The following is a 27,370-nucleotide window of genomic DNA, read 5'->3' on the forward strand; positions in this document are numbered from 1 at the left end:
CTCCATGGTCAAATATAAGCATTTAGTGCACAGAGCAAAAGCAATCAGGCTCTCTGACTTATTTTATTTCTTTATCTAAAAAGAAAACTATTCAGTCAGAGAGATGTATTATACAATTAGAGCATAATTAATAATAATAAAGTAATAATAATTAATTCAAGCAGTTTGAAGCACTTTATTCAAAATCAAACCACTTTTCAAACCTTGAAAAAAATTCAATTTAAAAAAGGATTTCCAGCACCCGTAACAACACTGTAATGAGTGTATGAATTGTGGAGCTATGGGCAAAAATGTATTTTGTGGGGTCACAAACCAAACCAAAAACCAAAAATACAAAGCCTAACAAAAGTTTTAAATCAGAAAGACCCTGAGAGGTCAGAGATCGAAACTGTGAACTCGGTTAGTTAACTGGCTTACCCGTGTAGTAAGGAGTTGCTCCTGCTCCTACCCTGCTCGTTCTCTGCTCTCATGGTCTCAATCTGGATCAGGAGCTGCTCCTGTAGAGAGAACATTTACAGACATAATGATCATTTGGTGGAGATACAAAGCCTGAAACCTCTAAAGGAAAATGCCACCATTGCTAGAGTATCTAAAATAATAAGAGCAAATTTAAAGAAGACTCAGAGATTCAGGGAAAAAATCTTTATCATTTAGCTCTCATACTTATATAAAGTTATATAAACAATCTCTCACCTTCTCATGGTGAGACTCCTCAATCAGCTTCTTGGTGTGATCCAGTTCTCTTATCAGGGCATTCTGGAAAGAGACGGGAAGAAGCTGACACGCTGACAAATAAACAGTGACTGAGCTACTAACTATGCACCATCACAAATGACGTCATTACCTACTCATCATGGGATACACAGCGGAGGAACAACAACAAATATCCATTATGGCAAAGAACAGTGTCCTCAGTTAGTCTGTCTCCGTTACAGTTCTACAGATTTTCCGACTGTGCACCACTGACACATTTATGTGTTATTCACCTTATCCTCCAGAGCAGACATCCTCTCTTTGAGGTGAAGCTGGAGTCTTTCGTTGGACTCCGACAGGAGCTTGTCCACTGTCTCAGACAGACGCTTGTTGTGCTCCTCATTCATCTTCTCTCGCTGCCGTGCCTATTCAAAGAGACAAAAAACAACATTTTTAAAAGGTGCATGTCTCCGTAACAGTAAAGTCGTGCCCACGCCAAGAACAATATCTCTAACAACATTAATGATGTGAGCATCCACACTTGATGACCGACAACGTCTGTAAACAGCACACAGTGCATGTTCCAACTGTGTTGACAGTTTAGGGAACTTTACATTGATGTCGATATAAAGTTTGTGGTGATGACAGTAATGAGTTGAACCCTGCGGCAGACATCACGTGACCACGGTATTGTTCTGTTCCAGCCCTAGTTACTGCTGTATGTTGAGCAAAGAATTAGGAAGAAAACCATGAGGATATGGGTTCACAAAAATATTCAAAGACAGGAGTCAGGAGAATCCAACACTTTGTTACGAGACTTGTCGTCCTTTAAAGACAAATTTTACTTAGACTTCCTTGTTAGTCAATTAATACAATCAATCAAGACTTCAGTGACCTCATCAGTGCCAAAGACCATTTGGCAGTATGTTTCAGGTAAAATGACTTTTTAATGTGTAATTTGCTGTTTAATATTATGTTACATAAGCATTTAGCAAGTTGAAGATAATAATCTGTAAATTGGGTGGATTTTGATTTACTGCCAGTGTTTCATCATGTGAAACACACCATGTGTTTTTTTCATCAAATTGCTCTGAAAGGGATCCAAACTATACTGTTCGTCACCGCCATCGTTATAGTTATTGTGGACTATCTACTTGAGCAGGAACGATTTTTACCACAATGTATTTATACTTTCTGTTATCGTTTGTGATGTAGACAGCCCTTAAAACTGCACAGGGTAGGCCTGGTGAAGTGACAGCAGATTTCCCATCTTCCAACTTTCTCACCCTGAGCAGTTCCTGGTTCTTCTCTTCCAGCTGGGCCTCCATCTGCCTCAGTCTCTCCTCCACATTGCCGTGGCGCTCCTCGGCCTAAATATGGGGGACAAGAGATTTCCAAATGTCTTATTATGTTCAATCCTCTCAGAGCTAATGAGAGCATTTCTAAGCTAGGCTTTGATTTCCCTCTAGAGTGATTCGTAATCCATCCTAGAGAAGGACCTCAATGAGAAAACGCCTAAGTTCGGCCCCTGTTTGAGGTTTGGGGTCCTTCAAAAGGATGAGGTCACCAAAAGGAACAGCCTGGGAAGCAAGCATCTACATGTGCCATCTTACAACTAGAGGTTGAAAACCATGCACCAGCTGCATTAGGACAGGACAGCAAAGCAGCATGACCCACAGAAATACTATAACAGATATAGCAGCCAATACTTCTCATAATGCACATCTACCATAGAGTCATCTAATGATGACTGGCTTGTGAAATAACAGTTATTCAACATTTCATCAGCAATTAGGCATGTTGAAAAATGTAATCAGTACGTAACAGGAGATATTATCAGTCTACTGACTCTTAATTATCAAGTCAAGAACCAATAGGCTGGTAAACTTTTTTCTGTGGCACAGCCTGTTCCAGTTCTCAGTAGCTCTAATGGGCAGGGTCTCCCTTTAAGCAAATCAGCTGGCACTTCCTGTTTGTGTTACACACCAAACAGTAAAGTTTTCTGTGCTTGAGAGAAAAAGGAGAGGTACCAGCATGACCTTTAGATCAACACAGCTCACTAACACATAAAGCACAAATACACAGACACACAGGGACAGCCATGTCAAGGCCGGGTTTCAGGCTCAATAAGTTCTCCCAGTATTGTGAAATGTAGTCTGATACTGCACTTAACCAGGCACAGGCCGTGTAAAGGATAAACTACAACGGATATCAGAGATTATGAGAATATTTTTGATTAGAAAAAACATTAAATTTTTAGGGGTTCTGGAAACACTTCTCACTAAATACTGTCATTAGTTTCTATTGGCCTGGTTAGGTTCAGTAACAGAACACAACTAAGAGTTTTCCAAGATCCAGGAGGACAAGTTTAACTCTGTGAGTGAAGCTGATCTACCTTCTTCTGAGTCTTAGCGCCTTTCTGAGTCTTAGCGCCTTTAGAGCCACACAGAACACACTAGGGGTTTGACAAGGAGGTGGTACAGGCAGCATGAAGAGCACACAAAAACAGAGCATGACAGACAGAAAAATGAGAAAGAGGAGAAAACAGGGTATACGTTTAATGTGAGCTTTAGCACAATTAAACATGCTGTAGATTCAGCAATGGCCGCTGTCACTTCGATTTCTAGACTTGAAGACAGAACATACAGACAAACAGATGACACAGTGCGTTAGAGGAGGAATAAGACAATGAGGGATGTTGTATTTGACAGATTATCTACTTAGAGGCTGTCTGATGATGGAATAATTGTGCTACAAGCTCCTCCAAGTATGGGAGGGTGAAGAGGAGATTGGATGATTTATGTCAGTGTTCTTGGAACCGCATGGAGGCAATATTAAAGAAATACCAAGGGATTTCTTTCCACATCTGTCCATCTGCTATATAACAACTATGTGCTGTAAGCTCTAGGCAAAAGGCCCAAATGCACTGAAAGTGCCTGGCACACGTTTTCAAGTACACCTGTTGTTTTAAAGGTCAAATGCGTAAGATTTAGTGAGATATATTCATAGAAAATGGCATGTAATAATCATAGGTATGTTTTCATTAGGACATAATCACCTGAAAATAATAACTGTGCACAGAGGCTGCCATGTTGAACCGCCATGTTTCTACAGTAGTGAAGAAACTTCAAACCAAACACTGGTTTGACAGGGTCTTTCATGAGCTTCGCGGTCACTGTAGTTTCTCCTGCTCACTTGGAGGGGTGAGGCAAGCTGTATTTAGTTGATTGCAATCTACAATCTCATCACTACATGCCACTAAATCCTACACACTGGTCTTTTAAATGGCGAAAGACACGCCAAAAGTGTTACGAGGCACGTCAAATTGCCTTGACACCTCTACTCTGACCTTGGTTTGATTTTGTGGCATCAAAGCATTTGAGGCTCCCAACAAGCTGTTCGGAGGGAGTTTAAAAGAACAAACAGGGAGGTTTTTTTTTTTTCACCAAAAAGATAATAAAACAAATTGATGAGATATGTCCATATTGAGCCTGTTTTAAGGGAGTTCTTGTCCATATTTTATTTAAAATATGTCTGATAACTCTACAGATAACTGTTCTATTAAAGCAATAGAACACTAAAAGTTGTAAGTAATTGTCCTAGAATGCAGTCCCTCTCACACGTCGACTTGGGTGGGCTACCCAGATATAATACTAGCCACCAAAGTATATTTGGTGACCCATTCAAGATTTTGTTAAAAGCATTTTTTATCCATCCAAGAGGACATAGCCACCTGCAATAGATTGACTAACTTGACAATGTCTCCTCACTCTACTTCTTCCAGTTCGTTCTGGTATTGTGTGAAGGGTCTACTGTCTGACAACAGCAACAACTGCTGGTTCTGTGGTGTTGGCATTTGATATAAAGGTACTCAAATTAATATCAACCTATAGTAAATAAATGAGGGTATCTGCAATATAGGGACATTTTGCCTAAATAGTGACTTTTTCCCCAAGTCCTGCTGTTCTGTAGTGCTAGCATTACATGTCTGATGTCTACACTGCACCACAGGAGCACCAGTTGATGCTCATCAAATGAGGAACTTCAACTTCATCACTTTCAGTGCATTTGGGCTTAAACGGTCACAGTAAGTAGCAATGCATGGATGAAATATCTTAGATGTAACTGAAGTGTTGCAGAATGGGAGAAAAAAGAAATTTGTACAACAAAAACATTTTATTAAAACACTGATAGTTCAGAACTAAGGGAATGTATTTAACAGTATGGAATGTATATTATGTGAATTGTGTAAATACCTTCAGAAACTCAATTTGCATGTCACAACTTTCTTTTAACACTGATGTAACATTGGCAGAGCAGACTTGGTGTGGTCAAAATAAAAATAATTTTTATTGTGTCATTCTACTATTTTCCCTAACACTGCATAACACCAGTAGTTTTTGTATATGTCATTCTAAAACAAACTGAATTCAAAACCAACAAAATCAAATTAACAAACAAAAGTAACAAGAAAAGCAAGGAGGGAGAAACTGCAGAAGAGACAGAGACTGCATTATTCAGAAGATGTGAAAAGAGGCATCTGCTTTCTGATAAACTATATAAGACTCAGCATTCACACTTATCCTCATCTAACTTAAATTTCAGAGATGCAGTGTGAGCCAGTTCCAATACTAATAAGGTGCGAAATTGCCTGTGTAGGTTCAGCAGCAGCATGTGTTGTCCAAGACAAAGACTCAAGCTATAAATGGACAAAAACATGAGCCAAATCTCTAAAAATAGGTCCCCGTGGATATTTGGAGTAACATAAACAATGGCTTCCTCAGCAGCTTCCGCGGGGAGCTCCTGGTTGTTTCGATGTAAAGGAGCTAATCTAACAGCCCTGGTGGGTAACCTCAGGATCATAATTAAAAGCAATGCAATTATAAGTTAATTCATATCAACTCTTTTTCAGACAACAAAAACACTAGTGGAAGATTCGATCAAAGGGTTGGGTCTTTCTAAGGCCTCTGATTTTCTGATTTTAAGGTGGGTTGGGAGGTAGATGGGCCAGTGGACAGGTGCTGGTACCTTTGTGAGGGCAGCTACCCTCTGGGCTAGCTCTGCCTCCACCTCAGGCAGAGTCTCTGCCTTGCGGATGGTCTGCTGCAGCTTCTGCTCAGCCAGCTCCAGCTTCTCTTGGAGTTGCCGGTTTCTGTCCTCGGTCTACAACAAACAATCCAAAAGCAAACAGTCATTAGCAAGCGGGTTGAAGACTCATCTGTGCTACATGCGAGCCTCAAGGTTTGCTTTCAGTACCACAAGGTGAAGAGAGTGGCAAGAAATAAGACTGTAGGTCAGGGAATGGGAGAGAGGGAGACAAAGAAAGACGAGGAGAAAGGATGGGGCTGAGGGTGGGGTGGGCAGGAAGTGAGGAAGAGAGCATTCATAATGACACAAAGACAGACAAAACCCATAAGAAAAGAGGAGAGAGATGTCTCCATCTCGGCGAGTACATGTAAAGAAACAAGCCAGTGTCTTTGAGGCTTCCCATTCAATGCCTGCAGTGCTGGTCAGTGTGTGAATACAGAAGGAATTCATTAGCAGGGGTCTGAAAACTGCCAAGGAGAACTGCAGGCGATTCCTGCTGGCGGACAACTCTGAGATTAAAGCACCAAAATCAACACAACTTATAAACTCTAAGTCAGATCATAACATGTGGTTGTGTGTAGATGTCAGGATTGTGATGAAATACAGGATATTAAATGATGCAGAATGTCTGTGTCTCAGAGGGTAGAGCAGGTTGTCCACTAATCAGAGGATAGGCGGTTCAATCCCTGGCTCATCCAGTCCACGTGTTGAACCCCAAATTACCCCTGATGGTTGTTCCATCACTGTGTGAATGTGTGTGTTTGTGTGAGCCAATCAGCTAATGTGACAGGTCGTTGCTACTCAAAAATGCTTTGAGTAGTAGATAGACTACAAAAGTATTATATAAGTGCAGTCTTTTTCCCATTTACAGGTTAAAACTTGACTACATCATTCAAGTAAACTTCATGTCAAGTAAAAATCACGGACAAATCGACACAGACTTCAGTAACTCCTAGGGACAGGAGAAAGAAAAAAGACTTTCTTAAGGATTGATGATGCTGCTGAAACAAAACTGACTGACAGAACTGACTGTTTTTGAAAGTAGGACACATTTTATGCAGTCTCTAAAAGCGTATGATTCAACTTTTCCCCATGTTCTAGAGTTTAAAAAGCCCCAAAAAACTGCAATAAATTATAGTATCGAACTATCAAATCATAAGATATGTGTATCGTACCAGGTCTAGTTACTCCTAACCAGTGATCACACTCAGAGATTTTTGAAACTTTTAGTCAAAGAGCATGATGGGACCTACTTGTCTGAAGAGGGACTCCTTGTTGGCCACTTCGTTCTCCAGCTTGTCGTTGAGGTCGTGGACGGAGGTAGCCTCCCGCTGAGCTGCCAGGTAGCGCTTCTCCAGGGTGGTGATCCTCTCCTCCATGTCTTCCTTCTGAGCCATTGACTTTACATACATAACATTTTCATTAGTGGCCTCGGCAGAGCAAACAGGACACTGGATAATAGTTCAAGCAAAAAGCAACGATGACAGAATTTCACTTGAAGAGATATGAAAGTGATGCTGTGAACATTGTTCTGCAGACTCCATCATCCCTACCTCTCTCAGGTCTCTCTGTAGCCGCGTGTTCATGTCCTCAGACTTGATGAGGTCTTTTCGGGCCGTGTCCAGGTCTTCCTCCAGCTCACTGATACGTGAAACCATAGCAGCCATGCGCTCCTTCATCTGGCCCAGATCCGCTGTCTGACGTTCCACCACCTCCTGGAGCTCCCCGACCTTCCCAAACGCCGGCACTGACTCCTCCTCCTGACTGAGTGAACCATCTGATGACCGCTGTGGGTGAAGTAACACAAATGTTTAAACTGATTGACCTTTAACTGGTAATTCTACACTTTTTAAACACAAGTCCTGAGTCTAAATGACCAAAAGTGCTTGTTTTTGACTTAGACTGTAACATTACAAATTAGTTTGGGTCTGAATTAAACCTTTCATACACCAAAGTCATATGATAAAGCACACAAAATAACCAACCATGACAGCAGTAGCCAATAAAACTGAAGACATTCACAGCAAACTAAGCTTTTAAAGAAGTTTCTTCAGTGTGTATAAAATATGTGGAAAAACCTCAACCTAATACAGACAGCTCCTCAAACACCGACTTATAGGCAACAAATCACCTCTGGCAGCCAACTCTCCTGATGCCATGTCACTAAATTTTATCTAAATACATAAATTAGTCTGATCAATATGATTATATTCCCAACAACTTTGTTTCTCAGCCAATCAGCCTATATAATATGCAGGTCTCTCTGATGGTGACTTCCACGTTTGTACTTTTATATTTAACGATTTCATGACTTGACTTTTTTTATTTGATTATAATTTTATGAGATCAAATGTATTCTAGTATGATTATGTTGTGGTTTTGTTGTGTATGAAATTTTTTTTACAGAGGATTTTATTGTGTCTTGAGCAATGGTCCAAATGAATTTCCTCACATGGGACAATAAAAGTTAATCTGAAGTTGTGATGTTTATCTGTGCAAGCCACTCTCATTATTGATTTTATGTTGTTTGAGTGCACTCAAGGTTAAACTCAATCCAGGCATATCCATAACATTATAACAAAACTTCTGTGTCTGAAATACGAAAAAAAAAAGCTAGATAAATTACTATATACCTGCAATTAACATTTGGATGAAGCTTATTATGCACATAACGAGAGACTCATACAATGAATCTGAATCTTCCCACACACTGACTGTATACCTGCTCAGATTAACTGATTAACTGATGTCAGAGTTTTATTATTTTAAGCTGAAACAGACTGCAGACCAAGCTGTCAGCAGTGACCTGGACTGTTTCCAGCCCGCCCACCTCTTCCACTATTTTCATCTTGTCAGTGCATGTATGTAGATAACACAGCTAATCACTGCATGCCAGGACAAAAATTCTTCATTTTTTTTCTAAATAAATGTAAGGAAGAAAGAAATGAAAACACAAAGGTCACTGATACACAAATGTATGCATTATTAACCTGTAGAGTTCAGGACTAATAATTATTATGTTTAAACAATTTGTACTTGTATTTAATCAGATTTAAGGTCTTGAAAAATATCCACTGTCAAGGTTTGACAAAATATGTTAAGCAGACTACTCTGACACTATTACAACTTGCAAGAGACACCTCACTCCTAAACCGCAAGAATGTTCACATTAGGTATGAAGGTAATTTATCATCATAATACAACACAGGGTTGCACAATAAAAACAAACTTGAGTTACTTTACAAAGAACACATATACAGAAAATACAAATTAGAATGGAATAAAAGAATTCAATTAGGTCAGATTTTATTCATTAACCGAACAGATGTTAGACACTTGTCACACACAAGCAACTGTGGCCTCGTCTCCCACTTGGCTTTCACACACATGTAATTTCACATGTGCTGTTGAGTAACCTCACCTTGCCATTAGTGCTTGGTGTGTTTTCAGAGTTGTGGTTGACCTCGCTCGTTCCATCTGCCAGGCCTCTCTTCTGGCTGTTCTGCTCCCTGAGGTAAGCCAACTAGAGAAAACACCAGTCTGTTAACACCTTGTCCAGTCAGTCATTTGCTGGTGATAAAACAATTATCTGGTTAACCACTTACCAAAGGGCACTAAAATACTTTGCTTCCTTTTATCATTTGTGATGTTATTTTTGTCATTTCACTAAAGCAAGTAGTCTGTATGTGTATGTAAGTGTGCATGGGACAGAGACACAAAGAAGTGTAGCTAGCAGCTCAGAGTGCCCAGAGCCTTCAGTTCAAACCACAACTATTCTGGTTGCAAACTCAGATGAATAAGCTGCAGTGTATAATATACTCTGTGCCACATGGTCAAACAGCAGGAAAACAAAACAGCAAAAAGCTGCCTTGCCTTAGGAAGTAAGGTTACTAATAAAAGCAGAGAGTGGGAAGTGGTTGATTTGATGTGTGTTGGTGTGTGTGTGTGTGTGTGGTCCCGGGCTGATTCTCAGGAACAAAAGATGACCATAGCATGAAGCAGAGAGGAAAAGTAGGACACTTCCCCAAGATCCTCTGGGCCTTTTGTCAATCTTAATCCCATTCAAATCAGTTCACAGTGGACTGAAGACTCTCCGTTTCTCCTTTGCATACATGTGCACATGCGTGTACACAAGAGTCAGAGATCTCTTTCTCTTAGAGTCAGTGTGAATACTGACCGTAAAATGACACGGGCTGTACCGAATGTCTACTTTTTTTCTTTTTTTTTTAAACATTCAAAGCTTCTCTTGAGGTTTTCAAATGAAGCTCTGAATGTCTGTCATTATATTTTATGACATCATCACCAGGGTCCACAAGATTTTTTTTTGTCAACAGGCCAAATACCTAATGAATGTTCAAAATATTACCAAAAACTCATTAGATTACCATTGTGAAGCTGCACTGGGTCAAAAATTTAGAGCTGGTAATGCAAAAAAAAAAAATTGAAAATTGAAAATCAGGTGGTCTTTGCAAGCCTTTCACCAAGCTGGACAGTCTTTGTTTCTTTGTTTTATTTTCATCAGATTATCATTGTGTTTTTGTGTCTGGTCAGTGAAGAAAATCAACCAGCTACTTATTTTATTTTATATTTATATATTTTCATGTTTTGCCAGCATTTGGCTGGTGGTAATTTTGGTCCCTGGTTATCACCCTAACAAAATGTACAATAAAAAAAGCCTCAAAGAAAATCTTTAATTTGAATAAAGTGCAAAAATGATAAAAGGAGTCTTTTTTTAAGTGAATAAACTTTGTTTAATAAATGTATCTTATCAGTCTCATCAACATAACTGTAATTTATGGCACAAAAGGGTTGCTGCACACAAAGGTTAGCAGTCTAACCTTTGTGTGCAGCAACCCTTTTTTTTAACTGCAGTGAAAATATTGTTTTTGAAAGACTAGGCACCAACAAATTTGGATTGAAGCTGAATAGTTTGTAAGATTAAAGCATGTGGTGACCTTTTTTCAATAAATTATGACTTTTGGACTTAACAACACCGGAGTTACTGGAAATTTTCAGATTGCACAAGTTGGCAACAATCCTTCACAAAAACCAGCAGAATCTATTCTACAAAGAGAATAATACTATTAATATCAGTGTGCCATAATCTGCTGAAAGGGTGCAGAAACAGCAGGAACAGAATGAATTGTAACTCTTTTTTTGGCGTGTCTATTCAAAGGTCAACAGTGTAAACAAAGATTTGAACTATTTGGTAAAGCCCCCAAAATGGCTGCAATGAAAGGAATTCCACCAGGAGCAAGCTGATCTGTTGATCACTCCTGTTTTTAAAAGGCCGTCAATTTTTCTGTCAGCATCTAGTATGAGATAACAGCAGAGCACCAGCTGACTGTTTATCTGATTGTCAAAACTGCATGTCAGACCGTCTCTCCAGTCAGTTTGTGTTGGCACAGAAAAACACATTCATTCCTCCATCATGCATACAATCAGTTACAGTCACTGCATTTCACTGACACGGTGTAATACCTAATATACCTTATTTAGATTTCTGTGAAGATCAACAACCTTAAATATCTAAAATTCTTACATGAGTGCATTTGGAATATCTGACTCGCTGTTTCAAATCTAAAAATCTACCAATAACTCCATTAAACAGACTTGCAGGAGAGATATAACTAGGTCGTAGTGTGGAGAGCTTCTCAATAAAGCATAAACACTGCTCCAATAAGAGTACTTCTGTAGCTCAACAAATTATGACAACAGAGGTGACCAACAACAGCGGGAACCATCTGTTTCTGCAGTTGTATTGGCAATGTTCAGTTTGGTGTTAAATTTAAGCCTAAATGTATCAGTCACCAGGTGCACACGTGCTAAGCATGAAAAAGCTACAAATAAAACAAATGTAAACCTGGTCCACGGTTTGAATTCATTACTTTCAGCTAAAGATATTCTGACCTACAACTATTTTGGCATTGAGTTGGAGGATGCAGTAAAGTCAATTTCTATATTCAGTCATTTTCATTTCAAGTAATGTTTGCTTACTTCTTTGTGCGAGATGGTGAGCTGTTCCTCCAATGCGCTGCATCGTTCCAAGGCAACGCGAAGTCGCTCCCTCACCTATAAAAGATGTGAAACAAATATAAGAAAACCTGTTCAACTTCACAAATCTTCATGCCTCACCCATTTCTTCACCTTGCAAATGTCAAATACCTGTAATGCACATATTATCACGTACACATGCATCCACCAAACTTGCCAACCTTCTTGATTTTCTTCTTGATTCCAATTTTTCCAAGACTCCAATTTTTCATTGCCCTTTCCCCATTTCCTCCCGGCATCACAATTCTCCCATATTTCTACAAATTTATGACATTTTTTCCCCTTTCCCGTTATCAAAACCTGTTTCTGGCACTGTATGCTTTGAATAAGAACTACTACGACACTAAAAGCCTCATCAGAAGAGAGCTGCTCACTCATGCTTTGCCCTCCTCAGTGAGTGAGAGACGGAGAGAAATGGAGAGCACTACAAAGAAATGTTTGTAAATTACCCATTATTTGTGGTATTGTAATAACATTTGAAAGCTGGACTAGGTGAGGCTCAATGCTGTGGTCTTATTGTGTTCATCTAACAAGTGACAGTTGCATGTATGTCACCTGCAGGCATCTGTGTGCAAAACAACGTGTACTAATTATTTTGTTATTTTTATTCTTTTAAAGTCATCAGGATACAGAAAACAAAGTCTATGAAACTCATTTTTCCTGGAGGAAGACCCATAGACCACTATGGTCTCAAAATCCTCCCCTATTTTTGAGGTTTCTGTGCTGCTGAGTATGACACACGCTCACCTACTTCATTCACTCCTGTCAACGTACCTTCTCATCGAGGGCTTTGTGGTGTTCAAAAAGTGACTTAAGGGCTTTGAGGACTTCCACTTCACTTGACACTCCTGCTGGAGACTGAGCCTGTCTCTTCACCACTGTCATCCTCAGACTTCGCTCATGGCGAGACACCAGGCACTCCAAATGCTCCAACAGGAGCTGGACACACAAAAGACAGTGTAAACACGTTAGAAACCCATGCAAAATCATACAGGATCAACCTTGCTGCATAGAAACCTATCCTACCACAATAAAATCACTATACAGTTGTTGTTTTCAAAAGCCACTGTATGGCTTCAGTGAAACTGTGATTACTTTAGTGCTGTTGCATTGTTGTAGAACTTTTGTTTTTGCAGGAATATGTCTGTATTATGTGTTCAGGTAGACTGATAGCCATTCAAATAAACATTTCCCATTGTAATTTATGTTTTCTCCACCTTTTTCTTTGTCTACTTCTTTGCTGAAACCACATTTTTGACTCCATCTTTGGAGAATATTTTCAAATGAATGATCTTCCACGACAGACGCTTTTCACTGACCATTACTGTTGTAAAAGTAACTGTATGATGCAAAGATTGTGCAAGAGTAAACAGGTCACATTCAGAGATAGTACAGACCAGTAACACACTGGCTGAGGTATGGTCCTGCTCTTTCTCAGCACAAACAGCTGTCTGTAATGAAATTTATTGTCAGAGGTTGAAATATTTTGATGATTCAGCAATTAGCAACGCCCATGACTTGTGACAATGGTTTAGATTATAAGATATAAACTGATTTGTCAGCCAGTGTTATGGCAACCATCTATAGCCAAAACACAAACACGCAGGAATGATTCCCAGAGGAGATGCAACTAAACTTTCCTCATTAATGGTGGATAGTTGAGGTTGTGTCCTCTTTAAATGTATCATACTTGTTTGTTGCACTTTGAGAGACAGTTTGTCATAGAAGATTGATAGACAACAGAAAGTCTGTGTGTGTCAGCACATTATACGAACCCGTGTGTTGTTTCTCTCAGCCTTCAGCTCTGCAATCTCCTCCTCCTTCTCCAGAAGCTGCTCCCGGCACACGTTCACCTCCTTTGTTAGTGCAGCAAACTCCTAGAATAGAAATGTGCAAATACAGTAACATGTAACCGCTGCTCAGTTTTTTCTTCAGGCGTTGTGCTTGAGAACAAAAACTGTTGGTAATGTGTAGGCAGGAAACTTGCTTTTTTCAAGTTTCAGACTTTGATCGTGTGGGAATAAATTCTAAATCCACTACAGCAATCTAACGGTTTCTAAAAGGAATGCTGTCAGACAGCCAAGGTTACTACTGTGTCTGCAGTCTAACAGCATAAGATGTTCTGTTTTTTAAAATGTCCAGCAGCACAGCACAACACCGCCACTGCAGCCACCAACTTCAATCCTCATAACAACCTGTACCATATACAACATGTTGCTGCTATCCACCAGCTCCAATCTCATCCCTAAATAGAGCAGGTGAGGTTTAAAATAGGGCATTTCAGCACATGATAAATATGGTTAATATAAGTTTTAAATAACATTGTTTATTTGCCCAGACAAAGGTTGACAAAAGTATGCATACCATATATTTTTTACCATACCAGTAAAGTTTAGCTTTCCTCCCTGTATACAAGGCTATGGTCATGTTAACATCAGAAAAAAATTGGCGCTATCCGAAACACTATTTTGGGGCTTTAATGCCTCAGTAAGAATTACCTGCAAATACTCAATGTTTCAACGACACAAGCTATCATACTGTCCTCAAACTTCAGTTATTAATTCCTTTGTTATTATTGTCGTTATGCGCCCAGTGAGAGATGAAGACAGGAGAGGAGACATCAGCCACTCTCTATTTCATCCCCACTTCCAAAGTCTCAAACTTGATCAGTGAGTGAATGTTGAGTGAACAGGGAGGGTTAAGCTCGCACTCATCAGAGCCCCGTGGGACTGCATTTATGCATGCAGAGCAGAAACACTCACGAGAATGCTTTTCTGGACACAGAAACCTTTCTGTGTATTCATATCACATGCATGTGCTTGGTTTTTATGTGCATGGGTTTCCAGACCAATTAAACACCATAGAGGAGCTTCATTTCTAGCTTTGTATCAGTTTTTGCCTCTTTTTTGGTGCAGTCAACACACCTTCTTCCTATCTTTAAAAAGAAACACAAAACAAAAGAAACAAAAAAACAACACAATTCAAATCATAATTAGGATGTCAATTACCAAGAAATGTTATACGGTTCAAACCTTTGGAGTATTAAAGTCAGCCCTAGACAAAAATGGAGGCGAGATGACAACTACTTGCTGTCTGATAGTGCCTTAATGCCTTTGCACTTTTCAATCAGCAGTCCTATCTGATCAGATATTCTCTGGAGTTAATAAACCACACTGACTTCACACAGACTTGGTCATTAGGACAACACGTTCAATGTACCAGAGTGTAGGAAAAAATAGGTTTGATTTTAAAAAGAAAGAAGAGAAAAGAAACATAACGAAATGTCAGAGACTTCCATCAATCACCTCTAAGTCTGTGAAGAAATATGACAATATACTTTTTCTCCACTCTTAAAACAAACATGTTCTAATAAATGTCACATTACTCACAGCTCAGGTTGTGCACTAACTCACACACACACTTGCTTTTATGGATTACATGCATGGCTGAACCTGAAGAATGTGCCATCCTGATTTTTTGCCCTGCAAAAACTAGCACAGGCACCCTGAGTGGTGAGGCCTTCTTGCTACGTTTCCGTGTGTGTGTGTGTGTGTGTGTGTGTGTGTGTGTGTGTGTGTGTGTGTGTGTGCGCAGGGGCTGGGTGAGGGCTGGGGGTGGGGGGTATACTGGAACTGATCGTTCTTTTCAGTCACTACCACAACTATTCTCTCTTCCCTTCACTCCAGCCTCTGAGCTTTTCCAGCGACTGGCACAGATTCTAAAGGAGTAAGTGGGAGTTTGCTATTGGCTACGATCATGGCCTCTACTTCAGCTAGCCAATGAGACATCAGAAGAGGCAGGCCCAGGGGTAATTACAGAGTGGCTTCTTCCTACATTCCAGAGCAGCCGCTGAGGTTGAGTTGTACAGCAACCTTAAGATTTCTCCATGCCTCTATCCACCATTTATGATCTTCTTCTTTTCCCCTAACATTCCTTAACTCATCATTTACACAAAACTCATACTGAGTAAAACCAAATGGAAGCAGAAAAAGAAAAACCCTGGACCTCCCTCAGAGTGGTACATGGTTAAAACACAAAAAAAGATTTATATTGATATCCGACTCAGACTGGACCATTGAAACCAACCTAAGATACTCGCACTCAATAAATATCATGCATGTGCCCACCCACTTCACAAGCTGGGCACATGCACAACAAAATACTACAACATTAGACAAAAGAATCTAACTACATGGTGAATATTGCAAAATTGCAATAAATACAATGTCTCAATACCGTACCAGACTGTGGTAATATCTACTGTGATATTACATGGTTAATTATTTTATTTTATTTCATAAGAGGACTGCTACTGACTGTATTGTCTTTGTTTTGCAAATGAACACATGTAATTCAAACATTTACTGTCAAAGACAATTCATGGCAACTTTTTGCACATGCTTTAGTCATGGATGCAACTTTTATCTTATTTTGTATTTTACATTGAAGAATAAAAACAGAAGCACTTTTATTAAAAAACAACAAATGTTATATGAACAAAAATTGCTGCGTTTTTCCACATTTATCATGTTTTTTAACATTGTGATTAATATCGCACCCTGAGTTTTTGATATTTTTACACCCCTAATTAGATAGTCTTCTTTTTAGAATATGGAAAATGAAGCTGGCACATCCATATATGGGATAATAAACACATAATCCATAAATAAGGTGTAATTAGGGTGGATGGATGATGCCATTGTCCATTGTGGATCGGTGACAGTCATCAACCACTGTGTCCTTTACCACCATTACACTGTGCCTTCTATGTTTGAGGTAATGTATCCCAATCAGAGTTGCCATAAGGCATGTGTTTTGTTCTGTTTTTGACTTGTGGGAGAGGGGAAAAAAGAAGCAGGTGCTAGTCACTGCATTAACGTTACATCTGCATGTCCCCTTTATTATTTTCTTATTAAATCTGCCCAGTTTGGCAATGGTGTTTCTCTTTTCTTTCAGTCATACTGATATTGTTTTCATAGTTTTGCTTACCCAGCCAGTTAACTTTGTTTCAAGCTTAACACAACTAAGTTATGGACATGTGGTGCAGACAAGAAGGCCCTTTTAAGCCCAGCACGGGGATGTTGGACGCTCGCCCAGCAGGGATGGGAGAGTTGATCTGCCTGCTCCCTTCACTGGAGAGATTTCTTGGCTCAGTGAGACACTGGGAAGTGGCAGTGGTGAGCAAGTCGGCGGAGCTGGAGCAGTCAACCCCCACCCTTCCTCCAAAAAAACAACAATGTCATCATCCATCGGCGATGTTTCACTATGGACATCGTCATATGCCAACTTGGTTGACATCATCCAACTATAATGGACATCATAACATGTAGACAAGTACAGAGCAATTCAAGCAATTCAATACAACAGCCAGGAAATAAACACTGCCCTTATCTTATTATCCTCATAGGTCCCCAAATTTTAAGTTTTTATTTTGAACATTTTAAAAGAGTTGAGAAGAGTGCTGATGTGAAGCTTCAAATCTGAATGTTCATTTGTTCAGTCCATTCAACAGTTTAATCTCCAACTATGTACATAAATTCTAAATATGCAGATTGACTACAGTAGAATCATAAGCTGGTAGACATGCGACTGCAGCCGCAGGCATTCAAGCTGATCCCATTTCTCCCTGCTGCAGGGTAAACTGGTGTATGGCTCAGCAAGTGTGGATGAGCGACATGCTGGGTAGAAGTGCACTGAGCTGCTCTGTAAGCCTCAGAACAGGGGAGGAGATTAAGGGGGGTACACGATATGTGTGCCAACCTATTAAAGGAACAGTGTACCAAAACACAGAGGAGCGCACAATGGCTTTTCAGGAACAACTGTACTGCATTCAGCCTCATGAGAAAAATATCCCAGAATCTTTGAGGCACTGAGACAGAGACTGATTTCTGTATTATAATATAATTAAGAAATCTGCCTGATTGGGAATGAGTTTCTTATTAAAGAAGGAACACAGAAGCAATTTATGTGAAGAAAAATGTTGCAGACATCAGATTTTTTGTTTAATAAAGGACATTTTTTCAGTTTGCCATTTTTCTTTGTTTTTTAAATATGCTAATAAATATTGTTTTGAGTACTTATTGCTGTATCATTGTACTGTTTAGTTTTTGATATTGTTGCATCCCTTACTATTTAAAGGAGCAAAACTACAGTTTCAGTGTTTGTGCTCTTGAATTCTGATGTGTGCGACGAGAAAGCAACATGGGCAAACAATAATTCATATTTTCTGACATTTTGACAGTGCCTTACAGTTCAGATCAGTTTTTAACACTGCAAGAGAGAAACAGACTTCACTGCAGCTCTGACAACACTGCAAAATGGAGGGAGATCAGGAAATAGTGACCCTCCTCTCTGTTATGTCAATAGTAAGGACAAGAATGTAAAACAAACTCCAATGACAGCAAACTAAATGAAGCTAAATGTCATTCTGTGGGCATGTTAAAATCCATGTCATGTATACCATCCCTGCAGGCTGCTGCTGGTGCTGCTATACCACAAAACTGCAGCTGTCCTTAACTACTTAATAAATTTTGGAACCATCACAACACTTGTTCACTCAAGATTTTCATTTTAGACTTGTCTTGCTTGAAAACACCTGCACACTTTATGGATTCTCACAATTTGGCACCTATCAGAGCATGGCAGCTGATGAATAGGCTTGAGAATAAGCTCTTTTTCTTCCCCACACCAGACCATCGTCAGACTCAGTGTGCTGTACTTGGAACCAAGATCGGAACCAATAGGCCTACCTCCTACATAATGACTTTAGCCGTTCTTAAAAGCTTACAGCGTGTGCTGAAATCTGACACTGTGCAGAGGGCATCTGTTCTCCTAGAGGAGGACTCACCGTCAAAAACTAATTAGACACCACAATGGCTCCTATTCAGAGCTGCTTAGCCTGCTGCCCAAACATACAGAGAGAGAGAGAGACAGGCAGAGAGAAAAAGTCAATCTAAAGGAGGAAACCAAATGCTAGTTTGCAGCATCTCTTCCTCTCTTTACCTGAAAGACTACATCACTGTGTCCCATTCGTAAGATGTATTTTTTAACAGAAAAATGTGCATCCAAACATGTTGTCCTATATGCTCCATTTCTATGCATGTGCATGCATCAATGTCCTGGACGTCCTGTTTGCACATCTTTTGTTCCTCTTTTTCTCATAACACTCCTACTGTCAAAATTATAAAACTGAAAATGAAGTGAAACAACATTAGAGGTCATCTGAGTTCCTTCTAACCCACCTTTGTGCATATGTCTCATTCACTACTCCAGTAGTTTGCCTAATTACTATTCAGTGTAACAAAAGAAGAGTGTCATAAGCTAGCCATTCTCTTACACAGCTTGTCACGGTTGCACAGACAGATTACATAATGACAGGCCACAGTGACAACCCTATACCTCCAGACAGGAGATGGAGGTTTTTCAGTTGGGTAACATTTGCATGGCCAATGATTCTCACTTTTGACATTGGGAAACATTTGTGGTTCTTGGCATAATCTCCAAACAAAAAAAATGTAGAAAGTAAATTTCTTCTTTAAATTTATTCAGATTTAGGCTGAAATGAAGAAAAATTAGTCTTTAAAAAAATTGTTTCTGTGATTCAATGTTTTCACCCACTGTATCTTGACCAGGTATCAAGTGATGCCATTTTTTGTAAGGCTTTTGTTGTGAAGTATGTTTGTTCCAACACCGATACCAATATTAGCCTCAAAATACTGCTTAAAAGGCTGGTAATCAGCAAGCACACGTCTGTGCCCAAATCCAATGCCACATAATTTATTTACCCCCAGTGGGACCCTGCTACTTCCCAGCAGTGTCAAGTATGCAATTTTTTCCAAGGACGGTGAATTCTCTGTATTCATTCTTTGTATGTTTGTTCATGTTTTATAAAGGGTTTAACCTGAGCCAGGCCATACATAAAGCTTGGGAAAATAGCAATTTGGTTTTTACAGATTTCAATACATAAGAAACACTACTAGGAAGCTACAGATTGGTACAAAATAATAATAATAATAATCAAGCCATCTGACTGTTATCAATTCTGAACAGGGTTAGGGTTACTTAACCTTCATGGTCCTGCCAGTATCTTTTTGTATGTGCTAGAAGAAAAAGTAACCTCACATCTTGATAGATAGACAGACAGGTCTTCATCTTGAGCTGCAGGCGATGCATCAATTGATACAATGGTGTAAAGCTCATTATTTAATTTGGGACAAGTCTGTCAAGTATATACTGGTCTGTTGATACACTGAAATGGAGCGTGAGTGAAGTTCTACTAAGACGGTAATTATTTGAATTAAAATGGTGCAATGTATCAACTTCAACAGCTGCAACAACAAAGTATTTTCATCATCTAGGAATCTGTTGATCAAATTCTCAATTAATCTATTAGTTGTTTGGTCCAAAGCATGTTGGCATGTCGGTGTTTCCCAAAGCCCAAAACAATGTCCTCAAATGTCCTAAACAAGTGACAGTATACAAGAAACCTACAATATACTTTGCTGAGATTAGGAAGGTGGTCACTATGTTCAGTTCATCACACATACAACATCACACCTTCTTGCTGTGAACTGCTTCACAAAAAAATCCTATGCAGATTTAAGGAAAGTTGTTAAAGCTGCAGGAAGTCGACAGCAGAAAGCAGTTGGCTTTTGGGCCGAAGTGAACAGAGGAGCATGGCCTTCACTTCCCTGTCCTGTGTCTGTTCCCTTTTAAGTTTCTAATTCAGCTCACATTTGGCAAAAGGCAACACTTGCACTCTGTCACTTTCATGTCACTGTGTGGAACAAGCCAGTCTTTGTCCCTGTCTTACCACTGTGCACTCTCAATTCATGCCATTGTGCCACTGACCGGAGTACAGAATTTGGTCAGTGAGATCAATTGGCCCCTTCAAAATCATGAACAAAATATCACAAACAAGTGACAAATTTGACTTTTGATTTTGTTTTTAAAATACACACCAGCAAGACTGCATTTTGACTTTTGCCACACAAACAAGTCACTTTTTTGCCTACGACACCAAATGTCTATCAAACCACGGCCCCAATGGCCTCTATTTTCTTCCTCTTTTGCTTCTTACAGCAAGAGGAGTTTCTCATCTTGCACAACAGTCTAAGGCAGACGGAAAAAAGAGATTTTGTTCATTAAGCGAAGTTAATGTCTAAGGCTCAAAGAATGAAGTTCTTCCTGTCTTGACTTTCAGTTAAACTGAACTAGATCTGCAGACAAAAACTGTGCTGGTCAGTCAAATAGCCCACATGCAAGCATACAATTCTGACAGATGAGCTGAAAGTGTGAATGTCATTTTATTGTGTGCCTCTGGATTCTGGAGATTGTGGAGAGGATAAAATAGTTGATACAGTGATAATACCTTTCCAAAGTTGTAAAATTGTGTCTTGCAGTCTTATAAACCACAGTGTTGCAGTATCTGATAAGCCCTGAAACTCAAGGATCTTTGTATCACATAACATTCATTTCTCAGATACTTTTGTCCAATTTAACTTCAAACTCCAGAAGAACAAGAGCTAGATGTCCTAGATGTGCACCCCACCAAAAGAAACAGGAGAAAACCTTTTCACTACAGGAGAGTCTTTTTTTACATTATTGAGAAATCAGGTGTTACTTGGCTGGCAATGGATGTTAGTGGAGGCTAAAAAGGTAGACTTTGTACTGGGCAGTGATTCTGTTTCGAATTCAGTCAGGAGTTCATTCCACCACCAAGGGACAAGACCAGAGAACTGACAGTCATTGACTGAGAACAGCAGCCACAGGGTCCTCAGAGTGACAGACAGCCAGGGGGATACATTACTCAAACCAGCCATCTGGATTGTATTTCATCATCTCACGAGTACCTGAAGTAACAGACCCTTGTCAGTTTTTATTACAGTGCTGTTCAGGGCCTGAGCATCCAGTAAGACTGCTTTAGAACTAAACATGAACCTATTTGAACAGCAGTCTGTAGCACATGAAATCCCTAATTTACAGTTTCAGGTCCACAGTAAGTTGCTGTACTGTTGGGACAGGAATCAAGAATAGGACTGGGCGATATGGACAAAAATAAATGTCTCTGACCAAATACCTCTGTTGGTCTTACAGCAGTATTGAAGATGACTATTGGTGCTTGTACAAAATATTAACACCATGAGATTTTGATAAATAATGGTCAGTAATGTGGATATAATGACTAAGTGGGAAAAGACAAATAAAAACAGCTAGAACTGTCTGGAAAATTCAGAAATTCAGAAAATTCCATTGGAATCATATTTGCTTTTATCATTGCCGGCAGTTTTTCTGAACATTGCACTTTGCAAAACAATGACAGCTATGCTGTTGGAAAATGATTCAAGGCAAAGAGGAAGAAACGGTTTAAAGAAAGATGCCAACGCTGCTCATTGTAATGTCTGTAAGATGTTAATTTCAGGTAAGGGTGTAAAACACCAGCGATATGCTGAAACATCTTTTCTCTCAACATTGGCTGGAATTCCATGAATGCCATGATATGACACTATGCTCAAGTGCGAAATATTCTCTCATTTCACCCATTTTTAAATGGTAACAGACTGCTGCTACAGCTGGCTCTCAGGCTACAGCAAGCTCAACTAAAATTGATTACAAATCAATAAAGAATTGGACCCATCCCATTTAAACTATACACCAACACAAAATGTCCTATTATCTTAAACAAAAGCCAAAATATCTAAACAAATATCTAGAAAGTAACCTGTTCTGTCTCATTTGTCTGAATTTCATTTTCCATTTAATTCAGATGTTGGATAAACATTGCAAACAACTGCTTTCAGATAAGGATATGCCTGTATAATCATACTCCAAGACAACACCATCCTTGTGACATCACATTGTGAATACCATCAATATTATGTCAGAAAGTTATCAACATAAAAATGTCTATGACAAATGGTTGATGACACCTGTTTTATGCTCAGACGGTTACCTCAATTCACTCACACAACTTAACTGACAAATAACGGGACGCTCTGGTGTGCCAGATGATGCTATCCAAACATGGTTTTGGTTGACCCTTTTCTTTATCTACAAGGCGTGGAGTTATGAGAGGAGGTCCTGCAGTGTCACAAGCATGTGAGTGGAAACCATATGAATGAAGCAACACCAAGCACACTGCTAATTACTACCAGCTCCTTCTTTTTACTGTCTTTACAATCGTCACAGCAGTTGTAGAAAACAGCTGGAAATTCACTGCCAGCAGACACAAACACACATCCAGTGAGTGCCACTTCAAGCAAAACTGTTACAAGCCTTGGCTGACACAGAAGCACAGAAATCGACTTCACCACAACATGTGGGCCCTAAAATTGGATTACTTAAGAAATCCCGTCTGTGCACACATTAAAACTAGAGTCAGTGAGCTATCCTCAAGATTACACTGGTTGTAGGAGTGGCAGACCAATTAGGCCTGCACACAAAACATATCCATCAGTAAAGAAAACAAAAAAGAACAAATAAGTTCCATTCAGCAGGGCACCGCTGGAGTTTGAAAAAGCTGTTGACGTGTGAGCAAGCTGCCCTGGAATGTTTGTGCATTCCAGTCAAAGGGTACTCTCACCAGGAGGGAGGGAACAAGAGAAAAAATTGCACCTCCCCTTTACCTACCTACTCAGGACTGAAGACCTACACTTTTTCCAATGAAACAGCTCAAGATGGCACCAATTTCATTTCTCAGCTTCTCTCAGGGTTACTAGGAATGTATCTCTATGCAGTCAGGCTGATTCCTGTTCCAACTTTGTAATGTCTTGTTCTTGACTTTATATTCCCCTTCGTTTATGATTTCTCCAATTTTGTTTTATTTAAATACTTGAAAAGTACCATTACCACAACCATCTCATCTTACATATGCTTTAAAACATATAATATGTAACATTTTAGCATAAAAATTTAAAAAATGACTAAATGTATAGTACATATTTTGTTGAGCTATGTGTGTACATGATCTCAAACATTTCAAACCACGTTTAAACCCAAAGAAATACGTAATTTGATTTAAGGTAACAGTGCCTTTCATTTGGTCATCTGCCAATGAAGAAGAAGAAGAGTCAGTGAATGTGCCTAAATGTAACATGAATACAATACATTACTTTGTCCATGAATACGATTTCTGTCCGAGTCAAGCTGAATTTTTATTCCCGATATGATCAAACTACTGCTATTACTGATTTATGTAAGAGGTTTCAGTAAAGACAGCTTAACATTCATCACAAACGTTTAATGCTGCACTCTCTAAGGGGTCTGAAGGGCTTTCTACAAGGATATGGTGTCGCAAACAAGTTAGGAAAGGTTCTGGCATCTCTGGTGGATTCTAATGCCACTACTCCATCACACACACTGATCCTGATTATTGTAGAGTTTACCTACAGGCAGGTATGATTTAAGAATCAACATTTACTTTGTCAAACACAAAGTAGGAAAAAAAATACTCAGTCGGGACAAGCAAAAATCTAAACCACAGATAAAATGTTTGATGTGGAGAAACATGATTGTAAAGGCTAGACTACTGCATGAAGTTCATTTATATCATAAATTATTTTTTAATTTAAGTGTCAAGTTGAGTTTGCAGTTTACTATTTTTCACATAGTCTGTTTTTGTGTATTTGCAATGCATCTTGGAAACGGCTCTGCTGTAAGAAGTGCTATATAAAGAAAGATCAATTATTCATTCTTTTGTTCATTAAGCCCAACATTTATATGGTGGATATGAAAAATGCAGCAGTTTCAGGTGACTTTTTAATGCTTACAGTTAGGGGTGGGGGAAATTTCCGATTCTTAGATGCATCGCGATTCGGACGTGGACGAATCTGAATCGATTCACAAACGTCCAAATTTCGATTATTTAAATCTGTTAATTAAAGTGATACAGAAGCTTCTAAATAATATGGAACTAAGAAGCGCGGTACGCGTCATCGCCGGGACACTTTGCGACGCGCACCTGGAGCGACACGCGCACAGCGGAAAACAAACATGGCCGACCGGCAGCCACCTCGCCATGAGGTCCGAACAGCTCCTTCTAATTTAAAAGCAGCCGTGTGGAAACACTTCGGCTTCTACAACGTCGACGGCGGAAGCGAACTGGACAAGAGCCACGTTATATGTAAGCTGTGTCGAGCTAAAATAAAATACTTTGGCAACACAACAAACATGAGAAGCCGTAACTCGATTCCACCCGACGGAGGACTCGGGGAGACGGCAGGCTGCTGTTGCTGCGGCTACTAGTGGCTACTGTTGGTACTTTCCAGTTTGCACATATTTCCAATAGTTTAATAAAATATAATCGAAATGAATTCTTATTACAAATGCTCTGTTTTTAAAAATTGCAAGTGACGAATGCTTATTCAGTGAGACAAAAAGAAATGTGTTTGTGAAAAAGTGCATCAATATACATAAAGATGCATCAATAATCGTTTTATAATCGAATCGTAGCCCCTGAATCGTAATCGTAATCGAATCGGCAGGTGCCCAAAGATTCCCACCCCTACTTACAGTGCAATCATTAATTTGCTGCCACAGGCCTTTATGTTATTTTGCAAAAGAGCCCAATTAATGAGGACATCCGATCTGTGCATTCAGTGCAATTCTTAATATATTTTGCTAATAATAGTCAAAAACTGAAGATGACTAAGTTCTTTACTTGGAAGCAAACAACCTCTCAGCTGAGCGCACTCACAGGACTGATACAGACAGACATATGTCTCTACCATCCTGCTGGCATTGTTCTGACGTTGAAGCTAGTGGTTGTAAAATGTACATGCAAGGTGAATTGCAATTTATTCAAAACTACTTTGCTGGAATCAAAAATTAATATAAATCAGTAGTCAGCTGGACTATGAGTTGTCGGCTGTTTGACCGGCAACCAGTATTTATAGAAAGCATTGGGTTTGTTGAGATTTCTTGGATTCTACATACTTGTAATAGACATAATAAAACTGATACACAGACCTGCTAAATCAAGTGAAATAAAAAAAAAAGGTCACAATTTTGAAACAGTTTATTAAAAGTATAGTCTTCAGTGTACTCGTAAATGTGCATAAAATATTAATGAGGTGATCATATTCCTCAGTTACATAATACTATTAATCAATTAGCTGAATTAACTTAAAACACCCCAAAAGTTGTTTTGGATTGATAATTTAAAAGCAAACTGCACTGAAAACAAAAGAATGTTACATAGTGTATTAACACCAGATTACAGCATATAAAGTGCTTCTACTTTTTTAACAGCTGGATTTTCTTGCCTTCCAGATACAAATCCCAGGAGGCTTGGCAGACAGCCAGATAATCAGCTGAAAACACCACAGCAGCATAAGCAGCAGCGTGGATGCACACGTACAGACACATGCAGTGATGGATGCACACGTATGAAGTCAGTTGCTTTGGACTGACTGAAGTCTTCAGATACTTCTATGATGAGTAACAGCAAGAGAAAAATAATATATAGATTGGAATCTGAGATAAGGAGAGAAGTAGATTTATGGAAGTAACTGAAATGAATACCTATTACTCTAGCTTCAAAATACCAAAGATCACTCAAATAGACATATTCTAAAAGAAAAAAAATTACGTTGAGAGAATTTCTTTGTTTGTGATTAAAAATGTTTTGATTATGACAGGCCACGATTTTTCCAAAATATGTACAGTTTCATCCTTTAAAAGCACTGCAATACAGACAAGTGTGAAAAACCTAAATGTTTGTGAGAGGTTCCTCAGTCGAGAGGATTACAGCTTTAATATCTGTAGCTTTTAGCCTGAATAAATCCTTGATTCATTGTCTATAGCTTACCAGAATTGATTTGTTGGGTTCAGTAAATGACTTGACTGACTGGAGATCGTCTCCTCTGATAGACATTTTTGTTGGTGTTTTTAATATATTCTGACAGATTAAAGCTATTTCACAGAATTTTTAAATGGTTATGAAACAATCTCAGTTCATTACTGATGCCTCTATATGACCAACATAAGTTAACAAGACTATCCATGAGAAGACTGTATATGTCTGCATAGTTGTGGTAGTGTTTAGTTGTTGTTTAGTTGGCGGCACGTCCTCTGATAAGATCAGGGCTGGGTATCGGTACTCGATGCATTTATCATATCAACCAAAATAACCCAGTAATTGATCTTTTTTGTACCTAGATCTGAAATAAAAGATTATTTGAAAGGTTTAGCTTGCAGCCAATCACTGCAAGCGCTCTTTGATTTAATGCAACGGCTACCACAGCAGGTACAACCCATCTAGTCTGTGGTGCGGTGGAGTTGAGCATGGTGTATTTACCAGAGCTGGCAGTTCAGCATGTAGACATGGGTATTACATCATGGTTATCACATTAAGTAGGTAAAAAAGATATCAAACGAGGTACTCTATTGGTATCAGTGTCACTTTGAGGGTATTGGTTGGTATTAGTACTGGAATCTTCACTTTCTGAATGACACCCAGCTCTAAATAGGATGCATCAGAACAGTTTTGTAGTCACAGTCTAGATGCTCACTGGAGCTGAATATTGTGTTCATTTAA

The 27,370-nt window shown here is 39.2% G+C and overlaps 1 protein-coding gene across 11 annotated transcripts in view; it reads right to left on the reverse strand.

The window, feature by feature from the left end:
• ppfia1 (PTPRF interacting protein alpha 1) overlaps positions 1-27,370 on the reverse strand; it is a 55,646-nt gene that overhangs the window by 21,179 nt on the left and 7,097 nt on the right. For all 11 annotated transcript variants that reach the window (XM_084717971.1, XM_084717715.1, XM_084718060.1 and 8 more), the window contains exons 3-13: positions 13,611-13,712; positions 12,610-12,774; positions 11,779-11,853; positions 9,203-9,304; positions 7,335-7,568; positions 7,035-7,181; positions 5,722-5,856; positions 1,980-2,063; positions 987-1,118; positions 694-756; positions 418-497 (exon numbers count right to left, since the gene is read on the reverse strand). In XM_084717971.1, the coding sequence (XP_084574097.1) occupies positions 418-497; positions 694-756; positions 987-1,118; positions 1,980-2,063; positions 5,722-5,856; positions 7,035-7,181; positions 7,335-7,568; positions 9,203-9,304; positions 11,779-11,853; positions 12,610-12,774; positions 13,611-13,712 (1,319 nt within the window). The remainder of the gene's footprint in view (positions 1-417; positions 498-693; positions 757-986; positions 1,119-1,979; positions 2,064-5,721; positions 5,857-7,034; positions 7,182-7,334; positions 7,569-9,202; positions 9,305-11,778; positions 11,854-12,609; positions 12,775-13,610; positions 13,713-27,370) is intronic.

Source organism: Lutjanus erythropterus, chromosome 1, assembly GCF_056507025.1.
Source record: "Lutjanus erythropterus isolate fLutEry1 chromosome 1, fLutEry1.hap2, whole genome shotgun sequence".
In the NCBI taxonomy this organism is placed as follows: Eukaryota; Metazoa; Chordata; class Actinopteri; order Lutjaniformes; family Lutjanidae; genus Lutjanus; species Lutjanus erythropterus.